At 44.9% G+C, this 26,744-nt stretch overlaps 1 protein-coding gene across 1 annotated transcript in view; it reads left to right on the plus strand.

Moving 5' to 3' along the window:
- fmn2 (formin 2) overlaps positions 1–26,744 on the plus strand; it is a 368,117-nt gene that overhangs the window by 331,663 nt on the left and 9,710 nt on the right. Inside the window, exon 22 of the mRNA XM_033026371.1 lies at positions 26,187–26,274. Within this exon, the coding sequence (XP_032882262.1) occupies positions 26,187–26,274 (88 nt within the window). The remainder of the gene's footprint in view (positions 1–26,186; positions 26,275–26,744) is intronic.

The following is a 26,744-nucleotide window of genomic DNA, read 5'->3' on the forward strand; positions in this document are numbered from 1 at the left end:
GCCTGTTGCTGCCCCCCTCCCCGACGGAAAAACGTTCCTCCTTGAACGGGGGACAGTTTTGTTCCAGAGCCTTTTTCTCTGCCTGTAAAACAGAAGCAGAAAAAGGCTCCCCTGTAATAGAAACCCGACCTCAGGGTACTCACCTGACGGTCCGTTTCATTCTGTAGCGGGAGCGCCTAACTCCCACTGCAGCCGCTGTTGCACTGCTGGCGTTAATGCCGCGCATGCGCGCTGAGCGGGTTCTTCACGTAGTCACTCATGTGACTCCGAAGTAAAATCATGTTTTAGTGCACTGTAGAAGTATGATTTCAATGTTTTTTGTATGAAGTATTTTTAAGAGGTAACTTTTTAAGGGATAACTTTATCCACACAAAGGGTCCACACGTGTCAATTGGCCTGCACTGCCTTCTGTGGCAGAGAATTCCACAGATACACAACTCTCTGCGTGAAGAAAGTTTGTTCTCATCTCAGTCCTAACTGCCCCCCCCCCCCCTTTATTCTTAAACTGTGATCCATGGTTCTGAACTCGCCCAACATCGGGAACATTTTTCCTGCAGTTACAGTAAGTGAAAATCTAGCAAGCAAGTAGGATGCTTTCACCAACCACCCCCATTTGAAGTCCACTATCTTCCACCGTATCTACCCAGTGCTTAGTACTTACTTCCAGCAGCCACTGGTTGTCCTCCAGGATGCAGCGAGCCGCAGCCTGATCCATGCCGGTCACCAGGGAAAATTCGGCACAGAGACTCTCACGGCAGCGGCGCAACGCTTCGACGCCTCCGACGGCCCGGGACTCTTGCACTGAGGCTGCTCCATGGCCGGAGCTGCAGTGAGCGACTCGCCAGCCCGGCAAACATTCGCCAGCCCTGCTCCCCGTCCGCATCTGTCCCCGCCGCTGCTTCTGCTTCCAACACCCGCTGCCCATGCAGTTGAAATGAGTTTTGAAATTTTCGTCGAACACAGAATTTCTCACAACAGAGCGAGAGAAATTTGTGATAAGCGTGAGAATTTGGTGAAATGTGTGATTCTCACGCTCAATGCATGGGAGTTGGCAGCCCTGCCTCTCTATCCCCCTCTCTCTATCCCCCTCTCTCTCTCCCCCTCTCTCTATCCCCTCTCCCTCTCACCCTCTCTCTCCCCCTCTCTCTCTCCACCTCTCTTCCTCTCTCCTCTCTCTCTCCCTCCCACCTCACTCTCATCCCTCTCTCTCTCCCCTCCCCCTCTCTCTCTCTCTCCTGTCTTACCACTCTCATTCTCTCTCCTTCCCTCTCTCTCCCCTTCCCTCTCTCTTCTCTTCTCTCTCCCCCTCTCTCTCTCCTCTCTTCCCCTCTCTCTCCCCCTCTCTCTCTCTCTCTCTCTCTCTCTCTCTCTCTTCCCCCTCTCTCCCTCCCACCTCACTCTCCCCCCTCTCTCTCGTCCCCTCTCTCCTCTCTCCCCCCCCCTCTCCCCTCTCTCCCTCTCTCTCCCTTCTCTTTCCCCTAACTCTCTCTCCCCTCTCTTTCCCCTAACTCTCTCCCCCCCTCTCTTTCCCCTAACTCTCTCCCCCCCTCTCTCTCTCCTCTCCCTCTCCCCCCTCTCTCTCTCCCCCCTCTCTCCCTCCCACCTCACTCTCCCCCTCTCTCTCCCCTCTCTCCTCTCTCTCCCCCCCTCTCCCCTCTCTCCCTCTCTCTCCCTTCTCTTTCCCCTAACTCTCTCTCCCTCTCTTCCCCCCTCTCTCTCCCCCCCTCTCTCTCTCTTTCTCCCTCCCTCTATCTCTCCCTCTCTCTCCCTCTCTACACACTCTTCCCTCTCTTTCTGTCTCTCCTCTCACCTCTCTCTCTTCCCCCCCATCTCTCTCATCTCTCTCTCCCTCTCTCTCCCCCATTTCTCTCCCCCACCTCACCCTCCCCTTGCTCTCTCTCCCCTCTTTCTTTCTCCTCTGTCTCTATCTCCTCTTTCTCTTTGCCCCCATCTCTCTCTCCTTCCCCCTCTCTCCCTCTCTCTTTTACCACCCCTCTCTCTTCCCCCTCTCTCTCCCATTCTCTCCTACCCTCGCCTCCATCTCCACCCCCTCTCTCTTCCCTCTTTCTTCCCTCACCCCTCTCTCTCTTCCCTCTCTCCCTTCCCCCCTCTCCCACCTCACCCTCCCTCTATCTCCCCTACCCCACAGTCCTCACGACGTGAGGAGGGCTCTGACACGGGTGAACACGAGGAAAGCTGCAGGCCCCGATGGCATTTCGGGGCGAGTACTCAAGTCCTGTGCTACGCAGCTAGCTCCAGTGCTCACTACAATATTCAACCTCTCCCTGCACAAGTGTGGCTAGGTTCAGCTCCAACTCAATAATTAAGTTTTCTGATGACACTGTGGTGGTGGGCCTGATCTCAGACAACGATGAGAAGGCCTACCGGGAGGAGGTGGCTGATCTAGCACTCTGGTGCCAGGATAACAGCCTCCTCTTGAACATAAAAAAAACGAAGGAGCTGATCGTGGACTTCAGGAGGGCACATCATCCGAGGACGTACACACCATTGAGGATAAATGGGGATCCTGTGGATAGGGTGAGCTGTTTTAAATATCTGGGAGTCCACATCTCTGAGGATTTGACATGGACATCACACGCCTCAGCACTCGTGAGTAAGTCAAGGCAGCGCCTTTACCACCTCAGGCAATTGAGGAAATTCAGAGTGTCTCCGAGGATCCTCCAGTGCTTCTACGCAGCGGCTGTGGAAAGCATCTTGTCCGGAAATATTACCATCTGGTTTGGGAATTGCTCTGCCCAGAACAAGAAGGCTCTGCAGAGAGTAGTGCTATGGGAACTTCACTCGCCCCCCTGCAGGAACTATACATCAGGAGGTGCAACTCCAGAGCCAATAAAATCATGGGAACCCCTTCCACCCATGCAACGGACTGTTCCAGTTGCTACGGTCAGGCAAAACGCCTCCGTTGCCATGCTGTGAGAACGGAGAGGTTGAGAAGGAGTTTCTTCCCAGAGGCCAATCGGACTGTAAATCTCACCAGGGACTAACTTTACTGAACGTTTTTCCTTCCAATATTTAATATGTAAAAGAATATGTGTGTGTTTATGATTGTGTTTATAGTTTGTTTGGTTATTTGTTTGTTTGTCTTTTTGCACAAAGTCCGCGAGCATTGCCACTTTTCATTTCACTGCACATCTCGTATGTGTATGTGACGAATAAACTTGACTTGACTTGACCTTTATCTCCCCCCTCTCCCTCTTCTCTCTCACCATTCACGCCCCCTCTGTCTCTCCCCTCTCTCTCCTCCCACCACCCTCTCCCCCCCCCCCCCCCCCCGTCTCCCTGTCTCATTACCCCCTCTCTCTCTCCACCTCCCTTTGAGAGTCTGTCCCTTTGGCACAGAGACTCTCGCGGCAGCGGCGCGACGCTTCCGACGCCCCCGACGCCCGGGACTTGCACTGTCCGGAGTGCTCCATGGCCGAAGCTGCAGCGAGCGACACGTCAGCCCCGCAAACACTACAGTCCCGGCTCCCCGCATCTGTTCCCGTCGCTGGTTCTGCTCCCATCCCTCCCGCAGCCCCGGCTCTCCAACACCCGCAGATGATGCAGTTTATCCGAGTTTTTAAATTTTCGTTAATCACAAAATTTCTCACCACTGAGCGTGAGAAATTTCTGATCAGCGTGAGGGCGTGAGAGTTTGCTTGAGGGCGTGAGTCTCACGCTCAAAGCGTGAGAGTTGGCAGCCCTGTGTATAAGATCATGAGAGGAATAAATAGGGTAGAGAAAAACTACATGGTCACGGGGAGAACGGAGAAACTCCATACACACACACACACCATAGTCAGGATCAAACCCGGGACTCTGGTGCTGTGAGGCAGCCACTCTACTGCTGCACCATTGTCCCTGGTGGAAGTCACCAGACTTACATTGGGTGGCCTGTGAGATTGACATTGATCTTATAGAGGTGTATAAAATCATATATAACCATATAACCATATAACAATTACAGCACGGAAACAAGCCATCTCGACCCTTCTAGTCCGTGCCGAACACGTATTCTCCCCTAGTCCCATATGCCTGCGCTCAGACCATAACCCTCCATTCCTTTCCCGTCCATATAACTATCCAATTTATTTTTAAATGATAAAAACGAACCTGCCTCCACCACCTTCACTTGAAGCTCATTCCACACAGCTACCACTCTCTGAGTAAAGAAGTTTCCCCTCATGTTACCCCTAAACTTCTGTCCCTTAATTCTCAAGTCATGTCCCCTTGTTTGAATCTTCCCTACTCTCAGTGGGAAAAGCTTATCCACGTCAACTCTGTCTATCCCTCTCATCATTTTAAAGACCTCTATCAAGTCCCCCCTTAACCTTCTGCGCTCCAAAGAATAAAGCCCTAACTTGTTCAACCTTTCTCTGTAACTTAGTTGCTGAAACCCAGGCAACATTCTAGTAAATCTCCTCTGTACTCGCTCTATTTTGTTGACATCCTTCCTATAATTAGGCGACCAAAATTGTACACCATACTCCAGAATTGGCCTCACCAATGCCTTGTACAATTTTAACATTACATCCCAACTTCTATACTCAATGCTCTGATTTATAAAGGCCAGCACACCAAAAGCTTTATTTACCACCCTATCTACATGAGATTCCACTTTCAGGGAACTGTGCACAGTTATTCCCAGATCCCTCTGTTCACCTGCATTCTTCAATTCCCTACCATTTACCATGTACGTCCTATTTTGATTTGTCCTGCCAAGATGTAGCACCTCACTTATCAGCATTAAACTCCATCTGCCATCTTTCAGCCCACTCTTCCAACTGGCATAAATCTCTCTGTAGACTTTGAAAATCTACTTCATTATCCACAACCCCACCTATCTTAGTATCATCTGCATACTTACTAATCCAATTTACCACACCATCATCCAGATCATTGATGTACATGACAAACAACAGTGGACCCAACACGGATCTCTGTGGCACCCCACTAGTCACTGGCCTCCAACCTGACAAACAACCATCCACCATTACTCTCTGGCATCTCCCATTCAGCCACTGTTGAATCCATCTTGCTACTCCACCATTAATACCCAACAATTGAACCTTCTTAACCAACCTTCCGTGAGGAACCTTGTCAATGGCCTTACTGAAGTCCATATATACGACATCCACTGCTTTATCCTCATCAATTTCCCGAGTAACCTCTTCAAAAAATTCAAGAAGATTAGTCAAACATGACCTTCCAGGCACAAATCCATGTTGACTGTTCCTAATCAGACCCTGTTTATCCAGATGCTTATATATATTATCTCTAAGTATCCTTTCCATTAATTTGCCCACCACTGACGTCAAACTAACAGGTCTATAATTGCTAGGTTTACTCTTAGACCCCTTTTTAAACAATGGAACAACATGCGCAGTATGCCAATCCTCCGGCACTATTCCCGTTTCTAATGACATTTGAAATATTTCTGTCATAGCCCCTGCTATTTCTACACTAACTTCCCTCAATGTCCTAGGGAATATCCTGTCCGGACCTGGAGACTTATCCACTTTTATATTTCTCAAAAGTGTCAGTACTTCCTCTTCTTTGAATCTCATAGTTTCCATAGCTACTCTACTTGTTTCCCTTACCTCACATAATTCAATATCCTTCTCCTTGGTGAATACCGAAGAAAAGAAATTGTTCAATATCTGCCCCATCTCTTTTGGCTCTGCAGAGAGCTGTCCACTCTGACTCTCTAATGGACCAATTTTATCCCTCGTTATCCTTTTGCTATTAATATAGCTGTAGAAACCCTTTGGATTTACTTTCACCTTACTTGCCAAAGCAACCTCATATCTTTTAGCTTTTCTAATTTCTTTCTTAAGATTCTTTTTACATTCTTTATACTCCTCAAGCACCTCATTTACTCCATGCTGCCTATAATTATTGTAGATCTCTCTCTTTTTCCGAACTGTCCAATTTCCCTTGAAAACCATGGCTGTTTCCAATTTTTACTATTTCCTTTCAACCGAACAGGAACATAAAGATTCTGTACTCTTAAAATTTCACATTTAAATGTCTTCCATTTCTCTTCCACATCTTTCCCATAAAACAAACAATTTACTCCTTTTAAATCCTTTCGCATCTCCTCAAAGTTAGCCTTTCTCCAATCAAAAATCTCAACCCTAGGTCCAGTTCAGACCCTCTCCATAATTATATTGAAACCAATGGTATTGTGATCAATGGACCCGAACTGTTCCCCAACGCATACCTCTGCCACCTGACCTGTCTCATTTCCTAACAGGAGGTCCAGCACTGCCCCATCTCTAGTAGGTACCTCTATGTATTGCTGCAAAAAACTATCCTGCACACATTTTACAAACTCCAAACCATCCAGCCGATTTACAGAATGTGTTTCCCAGTCTATGTGTGGAAAATTGAAATCTCCCACAATCACTACCTTGTGCTTACTACTAATATCTGCAATCTCCTTACATATTTGCTCTTCCAATTCTCGCTCCCCATTTGGCGGTCTATAATACACCCCTATAAGTGTTGCTACCCCTTTCCCATTTCTCAGTTCCACCCAAATAGCCTCCCTAGACGAGCCCTCTAATCTATCCTGCCAAAGCACTGCTGTAATATCTCCCCTGATAAGCAATGCAACACCTCCACCTCTTGCCCCTCCAATTCTATCACACCTGAAGCAACGAAATCCTGGAATATTTAGTTTCCAATCACAGCCCTCCTGCAACCATGTTTCACTGATCGCCACAACATCATACTTCCAGGTGTCAATCCAGGCTCTAAGTTCATCCACCTTTCTTACAATGCTCCTAGCATTAAAATATACACCTTTAAGAAACCCACCCTCTCTTATTCTCTGTTTACTGTCTTTTTCTTCTCTCTCCCCTACATTTTGGGTCAGAGTGCTACCATTCTCTGCCTCCTGCCTCACACACTGACTGCTAGCTTTCCCAATTTGAGTCCCTCCCCCCAACCATACTAGTTTAAAGTTTCCCCAGTAGCCTTTGCAAATCTCCCCACCAGGATATTGGTCCCCCTCGAGTTCAAGTGCAACCCGTCCTTTCTGTACAGGTCGCACCTTCCGCAAAAGAGGTCCCAATGATCCAGAAACTTGAATCCATACCCACTGCACCAGTCCCTCATCCACTCATTTATCCTCCACCTCGCTCCATTCCTACTCTCACTGTCGCGTGGCACAGGCAGTAATCCTGAGATTGTTACCTTTGCAGTCCATCTCCTTAACTCTCTACCTAACTCCCTAAATTCTTCTTTCAGGACCTCTTCTCTTTTTTTACCTATGTCGTTGGTACCTATATGTACCACAACCTCAGGCTCCTCTCCCTCCCATTTCAGGATTTCTTGGACACGTTCAGATGTTCATCATGAGATGTGGACGCACAGAGCCTCTTGCCCAGAGTGGGGGAATCGAGAACCATAGGTTTACGGTGAAGGGGGAAAGATTTTATAGGAATCTGCATGGTAACTTTTTCATGCAAAGAGTGGTGGGTGTACGGAATGAGCTAGTAGGAGATAGTTGAGACAAGGACTATGACAACATTTAAGAAAAAATTGGACAGGTACATGGATAGGACAGGTTTAGAGGGATGTGAGTCAAATGCAGGCAGGTGGGGCTAGTATAGATGGGACATGTTGGTCGGTGTGGGCAAGTTGGGCAGAAGAGCCTGTTTCCACACTGGATGACTATAAACTTCTGTAGACTACCATCTCGGTAGCTGACCAACTGATTCATTGAACAAGGCCCCATCAGACTGGTGACGGTGAACTCACAAACATGTCTCCCTTTATACTGTCAGATGTGGTTTATTAAGTAGCACTTAACTTCAGAAGACGGTGGGTTCCAGTCCCACGCTGGGATTATGCATGTAAAAATTTAAAGCTGGCATTCCGCCTAGTACTGCCAGGCCATCTGAGATACCACCCCCGAATTTATAATTCAGGTGGAAGCAAAAGATTGCAATGGTTCCCCTTTTATCTCGGTGACCCTGGGCCATTATTGATCATTCATACATCATTCTTGAAACAGATTAGCCAGTATCACTGCATTGCTATAAGTGGAAGATTGTCAAGTGCAAATTGGCTGACGCCTTCACTATATTATAATAATGACTACGCTTCACTGGATGGGAAAATCTTTGGGATGTCCTGAAAGGGAAGGGCACACCATTAATAAAAATACAATGGTCCAATTATTTTATTGTCATGTGTACCAAAGGTACAGTGGAGTACATTGTTTGCATATAGTTCAGTGCAATTATTGGCAATCCTGGATTTTTTACACATTGGCCTTCATCAATCAGAGTATTGATTTTGGCACAGTCAGAGTACTAAATATAGAAGTTAGGAGATCATGTTGCAGTTGTATCAGAAGTTGGTGAGGACACATTTAGAGTATTGTGTTCAGTTTTGGGCACCATGTTATCGGAAAGATGTCAAGCAGAGAAGATTGATGAGGATGTTACCAGGACTCGAACCTGAGCTATACGGAGAGGATGCACACGTTAGGACTCTATTCCTTGGAGCACAGGAAGATCAGGGGTGATCTTATGGAGGAGTACAAAATCATAAGAGGAAAAGATCAGGTAGATGCACAGAGTCTCTTGCGCAGAGTAGGGGAAACGAGAACCAGAGGACGTAGGTTTAGGGTGAGGGGATTACTTTTTCACACACGGTGTAGTAGGTGTATAGAATGAGCTGCCGGAGGAGATAGTTGAGGCAGGTACTATTGCAATGTTTTAAGGATTTAGATAGGTACATGGATAGAACAGGATTAAAGGGATTTAGGCCTAACCCAGGCAGGTGGAACTAGTGTAGATGGGAAATGTTGGCTGGTGTGGGCACGTTGGGCCGAAGGGCCTGTTTCCATGCTATAAGACGCTATGACTATAATTATCCCATGTATAGAAACGGACCACTGAGTGCACATGCAATAGTTGCCAGAATTTGGTGCAGCTGGCCATAAAGGCCCATTGCAGCCATCACCTCATTTGGATTGCCAGCGAGCTGCCCTTCTCCTCTCTGGGCAATCAGCCTTCGTGCCCTGGGTGGGCTCCTCCCTCAAGCGACCTTGAAGGTGTGGAAGGTTACACCCCCCTGTTCTCCTACAAGTCCAACGTCTACCTATCCATGTTCTCCAGAGATGCTGCTTGACCCGCTGAGTTACTCCAGCACTTTGTGTCATTTTGGGCTAACGTTTCCAATTGAATCCCCTGATTTGTGGAGATGCGTCCATACAACATGCTTTCTCTCTCAATGTATATGTAAGGGAATTCATATTGTAATGTAGGCTGGCCTGTTGGTCTAATTGACTAGAAATGGATGTTGCATTGTTTGATAAAGTATCATTAGGCAAGTATCAATAGAAGAGATTGCTTTGTCAGTTTCCAAAGCAAATCTCTTAAGTGATCTCCTACTGTAAACTTGTGGCCTGCATTTGTTGGACTAGGTAACTTTGTTCAGTTCTCTATATGCATTTTGTTTAATATTTTTCACGCAAAATCAAACAAACATTTTTTTCAAGAGTGATTTGTCAAATTCCATAGGAGTGAATATTCATTAACAAAACTGCCATAACGTGGGGGCAGATGTGCTCATGAGCCCATTTTGGGGGTTATTAGAATTTCTGAATATTTGGGATTATTGATTTTGGTCTCCATGGGATTTGAATGAGCCCCTCATGATGACAACAGTTCCCTGTGAGAAAAGGAGTCCAAGAGTTAAGAAAACATTTGTTGATTTTAGTGTGTAGGAAGGAACTTCAGGTGCTGATTTAAAACAAATATAGACACAAAAGGCTGGAGTAACTCAGCGGGACAGGCAGCATCTCTGGAGAGAAGGAATGGGTGACGTTTCGGGTTGAGACCCTTCTTCAGTTATACTGAGTTAATCTAGCAATTTGTGTCTATTCTCATTGTTGATTGTAGTGGCTCTTAGAATGGTTACCAGGGAGCATGTATCAGATGTGCTGGATGAGTGGGAAGTCATGACAAAGAAACACATAACTTTGTTATCTTGAGGAATGTCTGGCCTAGATAGTTGCTGTGTCCAAGATCCCACAGTATTGTGACACAGAGGAACTCGTTCACATCGCTTTCATCTATTTCCATGAGGTTTTCAGCCGTGTGACTCATAAAGCTCTGATAACAAAGTCAGAGCGATGAACCCAATGTTTCAATCTTGAATTTTTATCTACATTTTTGATTCGATATCTGTATCCGAGGCGAAAAAAAAGCACATTGATCAGATTGCCGATAGGTATTGATTGTACTTATTGCTCCGATTGTATTTTGGGTGGCACCATGAGCAGCAGTCGGAGCAACACTGGACACTGTGCCACTTCTTTCTGCAACTTTAGTTAAGTTTAGCTTAGAGATACAGCATGAAAACAGGCCCACCGAGACACGTCTATCATCAATCACCCCTAGTTCCATGGTGTCCCACTTTTTTTATCCACTCCCTAGACATCAGGGGCAAATTGGAGGGCAATTAACCTGCAAACTTGCTGCACAGCGGTAGAGTTGCTGCCTTACAGTGCCATGAAACCCGAGTTCGATTCTTACTACGGGTGCTGTCTGTGCAGAGTTTGTACGTTCTCACTGTAACTGCGTGCGTTTTTTTCCAGGTGCTCCGATTTCTTCCCACTTTCTGAAGATGTGCAGGTTTGTAGGTTAATTGACTACTGTAAACTGTCCCTCGTGAGTCAGATAGGGTGCCGGTGATCATTGTTTGCCAAGGACTCGGTAGGCCGTAGGGCCTGTTTCCTTGCTGTATCTTTAGACTCAACTAAATTAAACACAGGGCAAACGTGCAAACTCCACACCCAAAGCATCCAAGGTCAGGATCGAACCCGGGTCTCTGGCACTGCGAGGTTGCAGCTCTACCAGCTGCACCACTGTGCCACCCATAATTGTAAGTAGTATTATAAGTAAGCGCGCCTGACCTACTGTGAATTGGTAGAGCACGGACCTCCCTACTATCCTACCATCTACTGAGCAGGAGTAGAACTCATGGACCTTGGAACCTGCTTAACCATTTGGCAAAATCAGCTGAATTTCCACATATCATCATTTTCTTTGCTTTCCCCAAATAACCAGAAACCCATTGATCTTTCTTTGACTTTACCCAGAACCAGCCCTCTGAGAAGATCATCCCAAAGATTTGAGGGAAGAAATTTTAGTTACTGCCAGAAGCAGATGTCCAAATAACTTTAGACTTTAGATATACAGCGTGGAAGCAAGCCCTTCGGCCAACCGACCCCCACGCTGACCAACGATCACATCCGACAAACTAGGAACAATTTACAGTTTGCAGAAGCCAATCAACCTACAAATCTGTACATCTTTAGAGTGTGGGAGGAAACCGAAGCACCTGGGGAAAGCCCAAGCTGTCACAGGGAGAAGGTACAAACTCCATACACACAGCACTCATGGTCAGAATTGAACCCTGGGTGTCTGGTGCTGTATGGCAGCAACTCTACTGCTGCACCACTGTCCATCCTCTGCAGAGTCTTTTTTGAGGCTTTAGTTTAGTTTATTGTCACCCGAGGTACAATGAAAAGCTTTCTTATTGTGTGCAATCCAGTTTTATCTGTGCTTCTTTGGAAGCAAACGTACATGCAGCCTGTTTATTGTCAATGCCTTGCCTTGTTTGCAGAGAGGCAAGTGTTGTCACTGACTGCTCTCCAATATGCCCCATATAGAGAAACCCAGAGTTAATATATATTTCTCCATGCTGTGGTTAGTAGACTGATACAAATTTGGTTGCATTTTTCATTGTGTTGTGGTGCTTACAATTCTCGATAGAATGTTTTTGTTTTGTCAGGTAAGGGTACAAAGCCAAGCTTGTAAAATCTAATGAGCAGCAGTCGGTATTCTGCTTCAACTTGCAGGAAGGTAGTGAATTCTATCTGGATCACTAACTCCACAACAATGTGTTTGGCAGTAGAAGATTCTAACAGGATTCATTCTCCATAACAAATACCAGCTAATGCCTTTTAACTGTTGACATTGGCAATTCCAAGTACATAGTAGATAGATCAGTACAACACAGAACAGACACTTCAGCCCACAATGTGCCAAGCACGACGCCAAGTTAATCTTCTCTGCCTGCGTGTGATCTATACACCTCCAATCCTTGCACATTCATTTGTCTCTCACTACCTATACTTCCCAGGTGACGATATTTGTCAGTTCACTATTTTATTTATTGACACATTATCAAGAAATAGATTCATAAAGTATTGCAGCTTCAAGGTAACTTTGCTGAAACTTTGAACTTTCAGGATATTCAAAAAATCTAGGCAGCCTTATCCCCAGAGACACATGGTTCAAATAACACAACCATTTCAGGTATTTTATATTTCTGAAGCATGGCAATGTATATTAGCTGATCAGATCACAAATGCATGGCTTCATCTTTTGCTTTGTACATAGATTGTTAGTGTTTTTAAAAGCTAAAATAGGATTAATAGGCATGTTTCAATCAATACCATGTTGAAACATGTTGTGACGTCTCCTGAAGTCTGAAGAAGGGTCTCGACTCGAAATGTCACCAATTCCTTTTCTCCAGATATGTTGCTTGACCCGCTGAGTCACTCCAGCATTTTGGGTCTATCTACCTGTTCTCCCCATTTGTCTAGCCTCAGTTTCCTGGATTTTGTTAGTTTAAAACTTCAGTTATGTTACCTTTAAATCTAAATGTTATTCATTTAAGAAGGGTCGCGACCTGAAACATCACCTATCCTTTTCCTCCAGAGATGCTGCAATGTTTCAGAAGCAATGAGACAGGTCCATGGATTGGACTGGTTTAGACGGATATGGGCCAAATGTAGGCAGGTGGGACTAGTGTAGGTGGGACACATTGGTCAGTGTGGGCAAGGTGTGCCGAAGGGCCTATTTCCACACTGTATGACCCTGTGACTGTAGATTTGCTCAAGTTGGCAGAGGAACATCCTTGGACGAGTCTAGAGTACACTGAGTCTCTGTGTCAGGAAGTTTATGGAGACTGGGTGCAAAAAGCAGCAGGTGTGTGAGATAATGCATGGGTGTCATGGTACACCAGTCATTGAAAGTGGGCATGCAGGTGCAGCAGGCAGTGAAGAAAGCGAATGGTATGTTAGCTTTCATAGCAAAAGGATTTGAGTATAGGAGCAGGGAGGTTCTACTGCAGTTGTACAGGGTCTTGGTGAGACCACACCTGGAGTATTGCGTACAGTTTTGGTCTCCAAATCTGAGGAAGGACATTATTGCCATAGAGGGAGTGCAGAGAAGGTTCACCAGACTAATTCCTGGGATGTCAGGACTGTCTTATGAAGAAAGACTGGATAGACTTGGTTTATACTCTCTAGAATTTAGGAGATTGAGAGGGGATCTTATAGAAACTTACAAAATTCTTAAGGGGTTGGACAGGCTAGATGCAGGAAGATTGCTCCCGATGTTGGGGAAGTCCAGGACAAGGGGTCACAGCTTAAGGATAAGGGGGAAATCCTTTAAAACCGAGATGAGAAGAACTTTTTTCACACAGAGAGTGGTGAATCTCTGGAACTCCCTGCCACAGAGGGTAGTCGAGGCCAGTTCATTGGCTATATTTAAGAGGGAGTTAGATGTGGCCCTTGTGGCTAAGGGGATCAGAGGGTATGGAGAGAAGGCAGGTACGGGATACTGAGTTGGATGATCAGCCATGATCATATTGAATGGCGGTGCAGGCTCGAAGGGCCGAATGGCCTACTCCTGCACCTAATTTCTATGTTTCTATGTTTCTATGTTTCTAACCCGCCGACCCAGCAATCACCCTGTGCACTAGCACTATCCTACATACTAGGGACAATTTACAATTTTATTTTACCAAAGACAATTAACCTACAAACCTGTATGTTTTTGGAGTGTGGGAGGAAACAGGAACACCCTGAGAAAACCCACATGGTCACAGGGAGAACGTACACTCTATAGATAAATATGAGGGTTAACCACTTTGGCGGCAAAAACAAGGGGGCAGATTATTATCTCAATGGGGTTAGGTTAGGTAAGGGGGAGGTGCAGCGAGACCTGGGCATCCTTGTACATCAGTCACTGAAAGTTGGCTTACAGGTACAGCAGGCAATGAAGAAAGCTAATAGAATGTTGGCCTTCATAACAAGAGGATTTCAGTATAGGAGTAAAGAGGTTCTTCTGCATTTGTATAGGGCTCTGGTGAAACCACATCTGGAGTATTGTGTACAGTTTTGGTCTCCTAATTTGAGGAACGACATCCTTGTGATTGGGGCAGTGCTGTGTAGGTTCATGAGATTGATCCCTGGGATGGCGGGACTGTCCTATGAGGAAAGATTAAAAATACTAGGCTTGTATTCACTGGAGTTTAGAAGGATGAGGGGAGATCTTATAGAAACATATAAACTTATAAAAGGACTGGACAAGCTAAATGCAGGAAAAAATTTCCCAATGTTGGGCGAGTCCAGAACCAGGGGCCACAGTCTTAGAATAAAGGGGAGGTAATTTAAGACTGAGGTGAGAAAAAACTTTTTCACCCAGAGAGTTGTGAGTATATGGAATTCCCTGCCACAGAGGGAAGTGGAGGCCAAGTCACTGGATGGATTTAAGAGAGAGTTGGATAGAGCTCTAGGGGCTGGTGGAATCAAGGGATATGGGGAGAAGGCAGGCACGGGTTATTGATAGGGGACGATCAGCCATGATCACAATGAATGGCGGTGCTGTGGTGCCAGTACTTCGGGGCCCCTCTTGTTTCCCAATTGTTCCATCGAATGAGTTAGAACAAGCTTATTTTGTGTGTTTATCCACTCAGAAATATCGCCGGCATACCTTTCACTCAGTGCACCAAAGAAACTTAAAAAGAAACCAAGAGGCACCCTGTTTTGTGTTCTGACCTGTGAACTTTCTCACCCAATAACGATTAAGCCCTGACCCCCAGACCTCTTTAAGCTACTTTGCAACATTAAGCACTTAAAGCGCAAACTTAATAGGCAAGTTGGATTAGTAGAGAAGCATCTCCGCCTTGATCCAGACCCCCGACTGATGCCGCCAATCTCATGCGCAAGTAAATCTGGAGAGTCAAACAGAAATGTGTGACTCTTGGATGTTGAAATGACACTCTCACGGAGTAGATTAGAAATCCAAAACGCAACAAATTATCTGGATTACTTCTCCGGCTGTCTAGTCAGAAAGTCAGATGAGATTTGATGGTGGCAATTGCTGGATGTGACACATAGGGGTGAGGTTAATGACGTGAAATAAAAATGCCAAATTGTGCAAATACTGTTGGTGAGAGACAGGCCCAAGGAAGTTGGATTGGTTTCACTTTATAAGACTAGCCAGCAACAAGTGGACCGATTGCCAGTCCATTCTGCAGAAGTATCAGCCTCTCAATCTTTGTCCAAAGCACTGTCATCGTTTTTTAATCCTGTGATTGTTTTCAGTTATTTCCCTGATGGTTTCATTGAATTCATTCGTGGGTGCTGGCAGATTAAGGTTCCATGGCTACCTCATACTAAACACAATTGACATCAGTACCACACATTACTCCACAACTTGGGACAACTGAGACAACTGCAGGGGCTATTGCAATGTTTGTGAAACTATTTGACAGGTACATGAAATAGGCAGGTTTTAGATGGATCTGGGCCAAACACAGGCAGGTGGGTCTAGTGTACCACCGAGACATATCGGTCGGTGTGGGCAAGTTGGTCCGAAGGGCCTGTTTCCGTGCTGTATAACTCTGACTCTATAACTGGGCAAATTACGTGGGTGGTGTGGATTTCAGTGAGATTATATTTTGGAATAAAGCAAAGGGCAGCATGGTGGAGCAGCGGTAGAGTTGTTTTAGATTTAGAGATACAACGCGGAGACAGGCCCTACAGTTGTAGCCTTACAGCACAGACACCCAGGTTCGATTCCAACTACGGGTGCTGTCTGTACTGAATTTGTATGTTCTCTCCGTAATCTGCGTGGGTTTTCTCCGGGATCTATAGTTTCCTCCCACACTCCAAAGACGTTCAGGTTTGTAGGTTAATTGACTTGGTCTATGTGTAAATTGTCCCGAGTGTGTGTAGGAAAGTGTTAATGTGTAGGGATCGCTGGTCTGCATTGGCTTGGTGGGCCAAAGTGCCTGATTCTGTGCTGTATCTCTAAATTAAACTAATCTAAACAAAGGATAAGAGAATGGATGTATTTTGTAATTCTGTCAGTTTGGGGGATATTATAACAATGACCAATGCGCTGTGAAATGAAAACTGACATTTTGCTTTAGTTTTTGGTGAGAAATACCGAATACTTACCGAATAGTGAAAGGCCTGGATAGAGTGAATGTGGAGAGGATGGTTCCACTAGAGGGAGAATTTAGGACCAGAGGCCACATCCTCAGACTAAAAAGATGTAACTTCAGAAAGGAGATGAGGAGGAATATCTTTAGTCAGAGGTTGGAGAATCGTTGAAATTCATTGCCCCAGATGGCAGTGGAGGCCAAGTCAATGGATATTTTTAAGGTGGACATTGACAGATTCTTGATTAGTATGGGTGTCAAGGGTTTTGGGGAGAAGGCAGGAGAATGGGGTTGAGAGGGAAAGACAGATCCGCCGATATTGAATGGTGGAGTAGATGTGATGGCCTAATTTTACTCCTATGACATGAACTTATGCGATACAGCATGGAAATAACCCCTTCAGCTCACGGAGCCCACACCCGACCTGTTCACAATAAGTTACTGCACTTTCTCATCCACTCCCTTCATACTTTACAGAAGCTAATTAACCTACAAAACCACATGTCTTTGGGATGTGGGAGGAAACCAGAGCACCTGGAAGAAACCCACGTGGTCACAGGGAGAACATGCAAATTCCACACTGCCAGCACCTGAGGTCAGGATTGAATTTGGGTCTGTCGTGTGAGGCAGCGGCACTACCCGCTGCACCAATGTGCCGCCATGTTAAAAAGGATGAAAACCTTCAGCCCATGAGATCTTTCAACATAACTATTTCTCTGGCAAGGAGGGAAGTAAAATAAATAAGTTAGCCAGCAACAAACCACCAGCATAACCTGTTGCTTTTGCTTACTGATTTTTGTAATGGTTCATTCAACAATAATATGGCCCATTCACAGTTGTATCGTGTAGAAGAATGTTGGCTTGAGGGTGCTTGAGGTGGTGGAGATGGCTTTTCTGTGTATAGCAGTCACCACCTTGTATGAAACATAGAAACATAGAAAGTAGGTGCGAGAGTAGACCACCAGGTCCGTCGAGCCCGCACCGCCATTCGCTCATGGCTGAACACTAAACAGACACACTTACCCACAAACAGTAGACACAAGACACAGAACACAAGACACTACCCTCCCCTTTATACCGCTATCACCCCTCTCCACCCCAAGAACCTCGTGATCTCCTGGGGGAGGCAAAAAACCGGATAAAAACCCAGGTCCAATTCGGGAAAAAAATCCGGGAAATTCCTCTCCGACCCCAATCCAGGCGATCGACACTTGTCCAGGAGATCACTCAGGTCTTACTATACTAACCATACCTAGGTCCATATCCCTGCCCTCTCCCCGTAGCCCCTTATCCCCTTGGCAGCTAAAAAACCATCTATTTTAGTCTTAAATATATTTAAAGTTTCTGCTTCCACTGCTCCCTGGGGCAGTGAATTCCATAAATTAACCACCCTCTGGGTGAAGAAGTTCTTCCTCATCTCAGTTTTAAAAGAGCCCCCCCTTATTCTGCAACTATGTCCCCAGTTCTAGTTTCCCCGATCATTGGGAACATCCTCGGTGCATCCACCCGATCAAGGCCCCTCACGATCTTATATGTTTCAATGAGATCGCCTCTCATTCTTCTAAACTCCAAAGAGTAGAGTTCCAGCCTACTTAACCTTTCCTCATATGTCAATCCCCTCATTGCAGGAATTAATCTTGTAAACCTTCGCTGCACTGCCTCCAGGGCTAGTACATCCTTTCTTAAGTATGGACCCCAGAACTGTACACAGTATTCCAAATGTGGTCTCACTAATACTGTGTACAGCTGCAGCAAGACCTCCGTGTTTTTATACTCAATCCCCCTAGCAATAAAGGCCAAAACTCCATTGGCCTTCCTGATTGCTTGCTGCACCTGCATACTAACTTTTAGTGATTCATGTACTAATACCCCTAGATCCCTTTGCGTTGCATTACAACGCAGCTCCTCCTCATTTAGAAAATAACTTGCCCTATCATTTTTTTTCCCAAAGTGAATGACTTCACATTTATTAGTATTAAATTTCATCTGCCAAGTTGTTGCCCACTCACCTAGCTTATCTATATCCTTTTGCAGACTCTTCCTATCCTCCTCATCCCCTACTTTTCCTCCCATTTTTGTATCGTCCGCAAATTTTGATATATTACACTTGGTTCCCTCCTCCAAATCATTTATATAAATTGTGAACAACTGAGGTCCCAGCACCGACCCTTGTGGAACCCCGCTAGTTACCGGTTGCCATCCCGAGTATGAACCATTTATCCCCACTCTCTGCTTCCTATTTGTTAGCCAATCCTCTACCCATGCTAATATATTACCCCCAATCCCATAATTTTTTATTTTTAGCAATAGTCTCTTATGTGGCACCTTGTCAAAAGCCTTTTGGAAGTCCAAGTATACCACATCCACCGGTTCCCCTTTATCCACCCGGGTTGTTACTTCCTCAAAGAATTCGAGCAGATTCGTTAAACAGGACTTCCCCTTCACAAAACCATGCTGGTTCTGTCCGATGAAGTCATGTTTATCCAAGTGCCCCGTTAGTGTTTCTTTAATAATTGTCTCTAACATTTTACCCACCACCGATGTTAGACTAACCGGTCTATAGTTACCCGCCTTCTGTTTACTTCCTTTTTTAAATATAGGTGTTACATTGGCCATTTTCCAATCCACTGGGACCGTTCCTGCTCCAGGGAGTTTTGGAAAATTATCACCAATGCATCCACAATCCCCACCGCTATCTCCCTCAAGACCCTTGGATGTAATCCATCAGGCCCAGGGGATTTATCCTCCTTCAGTCTCATTAATTTCCCTAATACCACCTCCTTGGTGATCTTAATAGTATTTAGCTCCTCCATTCCTACCGCCCCCTGTTTATCCAGCGTTGGAATATTTTTTGTGTCTTCTATGGTGAAGACTGATACAAAATACTCGTTTAATGCCTTTGCCATTTCCATGTTCCCCACCAACAACTCTCCAGTCTCACCCTCCAATGGACCAACGTTCACCTTAGCCACCCTTTTTCTTTTTATATAGCTATAAAAACTCTTACTATTAGTTTTTATGTTGTTCGCTAAATTCCTTTCATAGTCTATTTTCCCCGTCTTAATTAATCTCTTAGTTATTTTTTGCTGACCTTTAAATGCTTCCCAATCCTCTACCCTCCCACTATCTCTGGCTACCTTATATGCCCTTGCCTTCAGCCGAATACTATCCTTTATAGTTTTACTGAGCCATGGCTGACTGTTCTTACCCTTACCCCTTTTTTTCTTCATAGGAATAAATTTTTCTTGAAGGTTATACAGTAGACCCTTAAACGTACACCACTGCTCATGTACCGTCTTATTCTTGAGTCTGCTATCCCAGTCAACTTTGATCAGCTCAGTCCTCATACCTTCATAATCCCCCTTATTTAGACTAAGCACCCTAGCCTGAGTTTCAACCTGCTCCCCTTCTATTTGAATATGGAATTCGACCATATTGTGGTCACTTGTTCCCAACGAGTCCCTAACTATGACATTTTTAATTAATCCTGCTTCATTACACAGGACCAGATCCAAGATTGCCTCCCCCCTTGTTGGTTCTGTGACATACTGTTCTAGGAACCCGTCTCTAATACATTCTATAAACTCTTCCTCTAGTCTACCCTGCCCAGTTTGGTTTGCCCAATTAATATGAAAATTGAAGTCCCCCATGATTACAGCAGTTCCCTTTTTACATGCGTCAACTATTTGCAGATTTATGTTCTGACTAACAGCGTCACAGCTATTTGGAGGTCTATAAATTACACCCACTAGTGTTTTTTTCCCCTTGTTATTCTCTATCTGTACCCAAGCTGTTTCACTATCCTGATCCTTCAACGCAATATCCTTCCTCTCTATTGCCGTTATTCCCTCCCTTATTAAAAGGGCCACCCCTCCTCCCTTTCTTTCCTGTCTATCTTTCCTAATTGTCGAGTACCCCTCTATATTTAACTCCCAGTCCTGATCCCCTTGCAGCCATGTCTCCGTAATGGCCACGATATCATAACTATATATACTTAATTGCACCGTTAATTCATTTATCTTATTACGAATACTCCGTGCATTTAGATAAAGCACTTTCAGATGATTTTCACTACCCTTCCTTTCCGTTTTTGCCCCTTTTACATCTAGAGCTTTATCTTCACACATTCTGTCTCCTGTCACATTTTGACTTTCCGCTTCCCCACTGATACCCTGCTCTATTTCCTCTACCCCTGCCGTTATTACCCCCCTTGATACCTCCCCCCCGCTACTTAGTTTAAAGACCTCTCTACTGCCCTAGTTATATGATTTGCCAGGACCCCAGTCCCAGCACCGTTCAGGTGAAGTCCGTCCTTACAGAACAGATCCCCCTGTCCCAGTACTGGTGCCAGTGGCCCAAGAAACCAAACCCATTATTCCCACACCAGTCTTTGAGCCACGCATTCAGCTTTTTAATTTTACGTACCCTCGCCGATTTGGCCCGTGGCTCAGGTAGCAATCCGGAGATCAGTACCCTCGAGGTTCTGCTTTTTAATTTATTCCCTAACTGCTCAAACTCCTTCAGCAGATCCTCCTTCCTCGTCCTTCCTATGTCATTGGTCCCCACATGGACCACGACCACTGGATCCTCCCCCTCCCTCTGCAAATTTCTCTCCAGCATCGCAGAGATATCCTTAACCCTAGCACCGGGTAGGCAACACAGCCTTCGGGACATGTTCTGCTGGCCGCAGAGAACCTTATCTACCCCCCGAATAATACTATCCCCTATCACTACGGCATTTCTTCTAACTCCCCCCTCTTGAATGGCCTCCTGATCCACGGTGCTGCAGCCAGGTTGCTCATCCCTCCCACAGCCCCTGATCCCGTCCTTACATTGAGTAAGAGCCTCGGTCATGCTCGTCAGGGACAAGGGCTGTGGCTCCTGCCGCAGCTCCTCCTGGTTCCCCCTACCTGCCTCGCTTATGGCCACACCTTCCTTTCCTTGCTCACTGCCTACTGAATTAGTTAAACTGGTCGGTGTGACCATCCCCTGGCACAAAACATCCAGGTAATACTCCCCCTCCCTGATGTACCGCAGCGTATGAAGTTGGGTCTCCAGCTCATCAATGCGGAGCTGGAGTTCCTCTAGCCTCAAACACTTACTGCAGCTGTAGGGATCTTCTACATCAATGGTGTCGACAAATTCCCACATCTCGCAGTATTGGCACATCTCCTGACCGCCCATCTTATATAAGTAATTAACTGGTCCTATTTAAGAATCCCCTACTGTATTGATACACCCCTTATTTATATAATCCTACCTCCTATAAATGGGAAAGTACTCACCCCAGCCGTAAATTACCTACTGGTTTGGCTGTCTAGTGGTAATTCCGTCCGCTCTTCCTGTCTGGTCCACTGCTCCCTTGCAGTGCGTGGCAAACCTCTTTGCCTCTGTTAGTCTCTGTTAGTAGGTATGTTGCAAAGCCTACCTGAAGTGTCTTTTTTTTTTTTGCTCCTCTCTCTGGTCTCATTTTTCAAAGGAAAGAGCATGTTCGGCTGGAAAGAGTTCTCTTGTTTAACAACTTTTGGCAGGTTGAGTTTAGTATGTGCAGGTGTAATTCACTGGCTTAGCTACTGAGTACTCCTGTGCATGCCACATCCATGGGGGGCAAGCCAATAACCCAATAGTTGCCAGTGGAGATATTTTCATAAGTTCATAGGTTGTAGGAGCAGAATTAGGCCATTCGGCCCATCAAGTCTATTCCACCATTCAATCATGGCTGATATATCTTTCTCTCTCAACCCCATTCTCCTGCCTTCTCCCATAACCCCTGACATCCTGATGAATCAAGAATCTGCCAATCTCCACCTTAAAAATATTCTTTTACTTGGCCTCCACAGTCATCTGTGGCAATGAATTCCACCCTCTGACTAGAGAAATTCCTCATCTTTCTAAAGGTACATCCTTTAATTCTGAGACTATGGCCTCTGGTCCTAGACTCTCCCACTAGTGGAAACATCCTCTCCACATCCACTCTGTCCTGGCCTTTCACTATTTGGTTAGTTTTAATGAGGTCGCCCCTCATCCTTCTAAACTCCTGGGAGTACAGGCCCAGTGTCGTCAAATGTTCCTCATATGCTAACCTAATCATTCCTGAGATCATTCTCTCAAACCTCCTCTGGACCCCCTCCGACACCAGCACATCTTTCCTCACATAAGGGGCCCAAAACTGCCCACAATGGGGAATTTTCTCCCTGCCCAGCTTGAGATGTGTAGCATGCAAGCGCAATGTTATGTTTCCCTTAGAACTACCTCTCACACGAGGTCTCCAATAGTTTGCCGAACAAAAGACTTAATTGTTTGCTTTCTCGATTGGGTTTGCCGCACTCAAATGACAACTCGCAAGATTTGCTGATTGTGCAAACAATACCACCGGCACAAACAACTACCCCCTTTTCCCCACTTAATCGTTTTTTTTCTATTTTAACAAAGGGTCAATGTTTGGTCAATGAAGAAAATACATTTACTGAAAGCAGATTTTAAACGCTGAAAACAAATTGCTGTTGGCAGTGGGAAGCTTGGTGCACAATGTTGTTGAAATGCAGCAGTATCTGTAGAATGTAGGAAAAAGGAACTGCAGATGCAAGTGCTGGAGTAACTCAGCGGGTCAGGCAGTATCTCTGGAAAACATCAATTGGTGACGATTTGGGTCGGGCGCCTTCTTTAGACCTTCAGTCTGAACGCTCCCAAACCAAAACATTACCTATCAATTTTCTCCAGAGATGCTGCCTGACCTCCTGTGTTACTCCAATGCTTTGTGTCTATCTTTGGCTTAAACCAGCATCTGCAGTTCATTTTTTTAAATCACATTAGAGATAAAGGTCAGCTTGAAAGCTGTTCTGATGAAAGTTCAACAAGCTGAAATGTTTCCCCTATTTCTATATTCCTGAGTAAGTTGCCAGGACTTGAGGGCCTGAGCTTTAGGAAGAGGTTGAGCAGGCTCGGACTTTATTCCTTGGGGCGCATGAGGATGAGGGGTGATCTCAGAGGTGTTCAAGATCATGAGAGGAATAGATCGGGTAACCCGTAGTCTTTTACCAAGAGTAGATCAAGAACCAGAGGACATATAGATCAGCCATGATTGAATGGCAGAGTTGTCTTGATGAGCCGAATGGCCTAATTCTGCTCATATTACTTATGAATTTATGAATTCTGTGCTTGCTGAATTTTCTCCTCTCGAAGGTCTGTGGCACCAAATGTTCATCACTGATGCAGTGCAAACTGGTTAGTGTCAAATATCAATCAGCACCACATTGTTTTGCCAACATTGCGATGTTTCTGCCCCTGTCCTTGTGTTAACTGGGAACACATGTCCCAACAGTGAGAACCTCAACAGTGCTTCCCATTTACTGTCGGTAGAATCCATTAACTTGACTTTTGGAAACAGTAAACTCATTTCTGCTGCCAGCTCCTTCAACCTTTTCCTTTTATACACCTCCATGAGATCACCCCTCATTCTTCTGCGCTCCAAGGAATAGAGTCCTAGCCTGCTCAACCTCATCCTAAAGCTCAGGCCTTTGAGTCCTGGCAACATCCTGGTAAATGCTTGTATGTTCTCCCTGTGCCCACGTGGGTTTTCTCTGGGTGCTCCAATTTCCTCCCACACTTAAGACGAACAGGTTTATAGTTTTATTGGCTTCAGTAAAATTGTAAAATTATCTGTAGTGTGTTCGATAGGGCGCATGTATGGAGTGGTCGCTGATCGGCACTGATCAGTGTGCCGAAGGGCCTGTTTCTACGCTGTATCTCTAAAGTCCAAAGTGTCTGTCCTGGAAGCCCTTTGATCTTATACAAATAAATCTGCAATTTATTTTAAGGTCTGAAATTAGCTTATTTAAATCTTCAAATAAATGATCTAGTATTTACATGAAAGAAGCATTTTGTAGTTCTTAGCCTGAAGGTATAATTTGTAAAATCTGTACAGTTGATAAGCTCCTTAAAACCACACTGAAACATTCCTTTTGCATTAACTTTGAGCAAAAAGTCCAACACTGATAAAAACCCATCACAGTTGAAGTCTTTTTTTTTGGTTTAGTCCAAGAACGCTGAATTGATTTGTTTCTGTAAGAGTTGCCAAATCTTTGACATTTAACATTACAAATGGATAAAATCATTTTTTGTACGTGACATGTTTTCAAATATTTTTTGATATTTTGTGTGTCAATAGCTTTCCACAATGGTATGTACAGTCAATCGGTTCACGATGATGTTTGCTGTGTAACTTGTATTCAAAGTTAGACTCTAATTGGAGTGCAAGTAAGATCATTTTTCTCAGAATTGGCCCAACAGTCATTATTACGTTTATAATTATTAATTGTCTACGTCCTTTGGTAAGCAAAGTTGTTATACCGAGTCGCAGTACTTCATGTCATTCTTCATAAATCATTCCCTAAAAGCCTTAGATGTTTTATCCCTTTTTGCCACCTAAATCCTTTTAAGCTCTTGTCCAAACCTAATAACCCAATCTCCTCTCTTGTTCTGAGTTGACGTTTTCCCAAATCATCAACCTTCACTATTGACTGTAATTTCCTATTTTCTGCTGTCTGTACTAAGCTTTTATGCAGCTTACCATTCATATTTAACTGCTCCAATGCTGGAAAGAGTGCAGAGAAGATTTACGAGGATGATGCCAGGACTCAAGGGGCTGCTCTGTAGGGGAAGGTGGACTTTATTTCTTGGAGCGCAGGAGGCTGAGGGGTGCTCTTATAGAGGTCGATAAAATCATGAGGGGAATCGATAGGGTGAATGCACAGAGTTCTTTTACGCAGGGTAGTGGGAAATCAAGAACCAGAGGATGTAGGTTTAAGGTGAGAGTGGAATGATTTAAAAGGAACCCGTGGCAACTTTTTCACTTGGAAAAAGTGGATAAATGGAATGAGCTGCCAGAGAATGTAGCTGAGGTGGGTACTGTAGTTCATTAGTCATAGCAGCAATATTTGGCCATTCAGCCCATCAAGGCAACTCTGCCATTCTCCTGCCTTCTCCCTGTAAACTTTGACACCCTTACTAATTGAGGACCTGTCAATCTTCGCTTTGCAAATACCCAAAGGCAAATACCTACGCAGCCATCTATGGCAATGAATTCCACAGATTCACCACTTCATAGCAGCATTTAAAAGATGCTTGGACAGGTACATGGATAGGAAAAGTTGAGGGATATGGACCAAACACAGGCAAATGAGACTAGCTGCAACTTGATTTGCATGGACTAGTTGTGCTGAGATGCCTATTTTTGTGTTGTAAGACTCAAACCATAATCCAAAACACCAGACCTGATCATAAGAGGGTAACTTATCATCATTGTTCAGCTGAGAATGTGTTTAGATTAGTTTACTTTAGTTCAGTTTAGTTTACCGTCTCGTGGAACGAGGTACAGTGAAAAGCTTTGTTGCATGCTAACCGGTCAGCGGAAAGACTGTACATGATTACAATCGAGCCGTCCACAGTGTACAGATACAGGATAAAGGGAATAATGTTTAGTGCAAGATAAAGCCCAGTAAAGTCCGATTAAAGATTCTGTAGTCCATGGGTCTCCAATGAGATGGATGGTAGTTCGGACCCCTCTCTAGTTGTTGGTAGGATGGTTCAGTTGCCTGATGACATCTGGGAAGATACTGTCCCTGAATCTGGAGGTGTGCGATTTCACGTTTCTCTACCTCTAGCCTGATGGGTGAGGGGAGAAGAGGGAGTGACCGGGGTGAGGCCCATCCTTGATTATGCTGGCGGCCTTGCCGAGGCAGGGTGAAGTGTAAATCGAAGCAATGGAAGGGAGGTTGGTTTGCATGATGGTCTGGGCTGCATCCACTATTCTCTGGTGACTCTATGTCAACTGTCGGATCACTTGGTGAGTTTGCAGGTCCAACTCCTTGCAACCTACTGCTATTCTGAACTTTTTTTTATTCTCCTTGTTTTCTTTCAAGGATCAAAGAAGCAGAAGCAGAAGCACATAAGCACAGTCAGAAGAGAGAAAGGTCTTACTCAGTCAAGGAGAAAGTCAAAGCTGGAATGGTGAGTTGATGTAAATTGCTTTGAGAGAGATGTTGAATAAGAATAGTTGGGCTTGAATGTATTTCATTCTCAGTGCGATTGTTCTTCCCTGATGAATGTACTCAAGGCTAGAAGGAAACAGCTGGATTTTGGATATTGAAGTACAACGAAATATATATATATGCATGCAAATCCCATAAATCCTCTGCTAATGCCATCAACCACAATAATATAATTTTAATACCAAGGAATGTGGAAAGCAACAAAGGTAAAAATAACCTTTAAATATTAATCTGTAATTCTTTTTGGCACTGTTGGGAATCACTAGTTGCTTGATGTACTCGTTTAGTTAGTGAATAAGTTCTGTGTTATCTATCCTCCTCAACCCCACCCAATAAGGTTTTGCCCTTCAGCTGTGTGGGAGATGTTCACATGTTGTAAAGAAGAGGGAAGTCACAAACATGAAGCGCAGAGGAGGTTTTATGAGAATG

This window comes from Amblyraja radiata, chromosome 8, assembly GCF_010909765.2.
Source record: "Amblyraja radiata isolate CabotCenter1 chromosome 8, sAmbRad1.1.pri, whole genome shotgun sequence".
NCBI lineage: Eukaryota > Metazoa > Chordata > Chondrichthyes > Rajiformes > Rajidae > Amblyraja > Amblyraja radiata.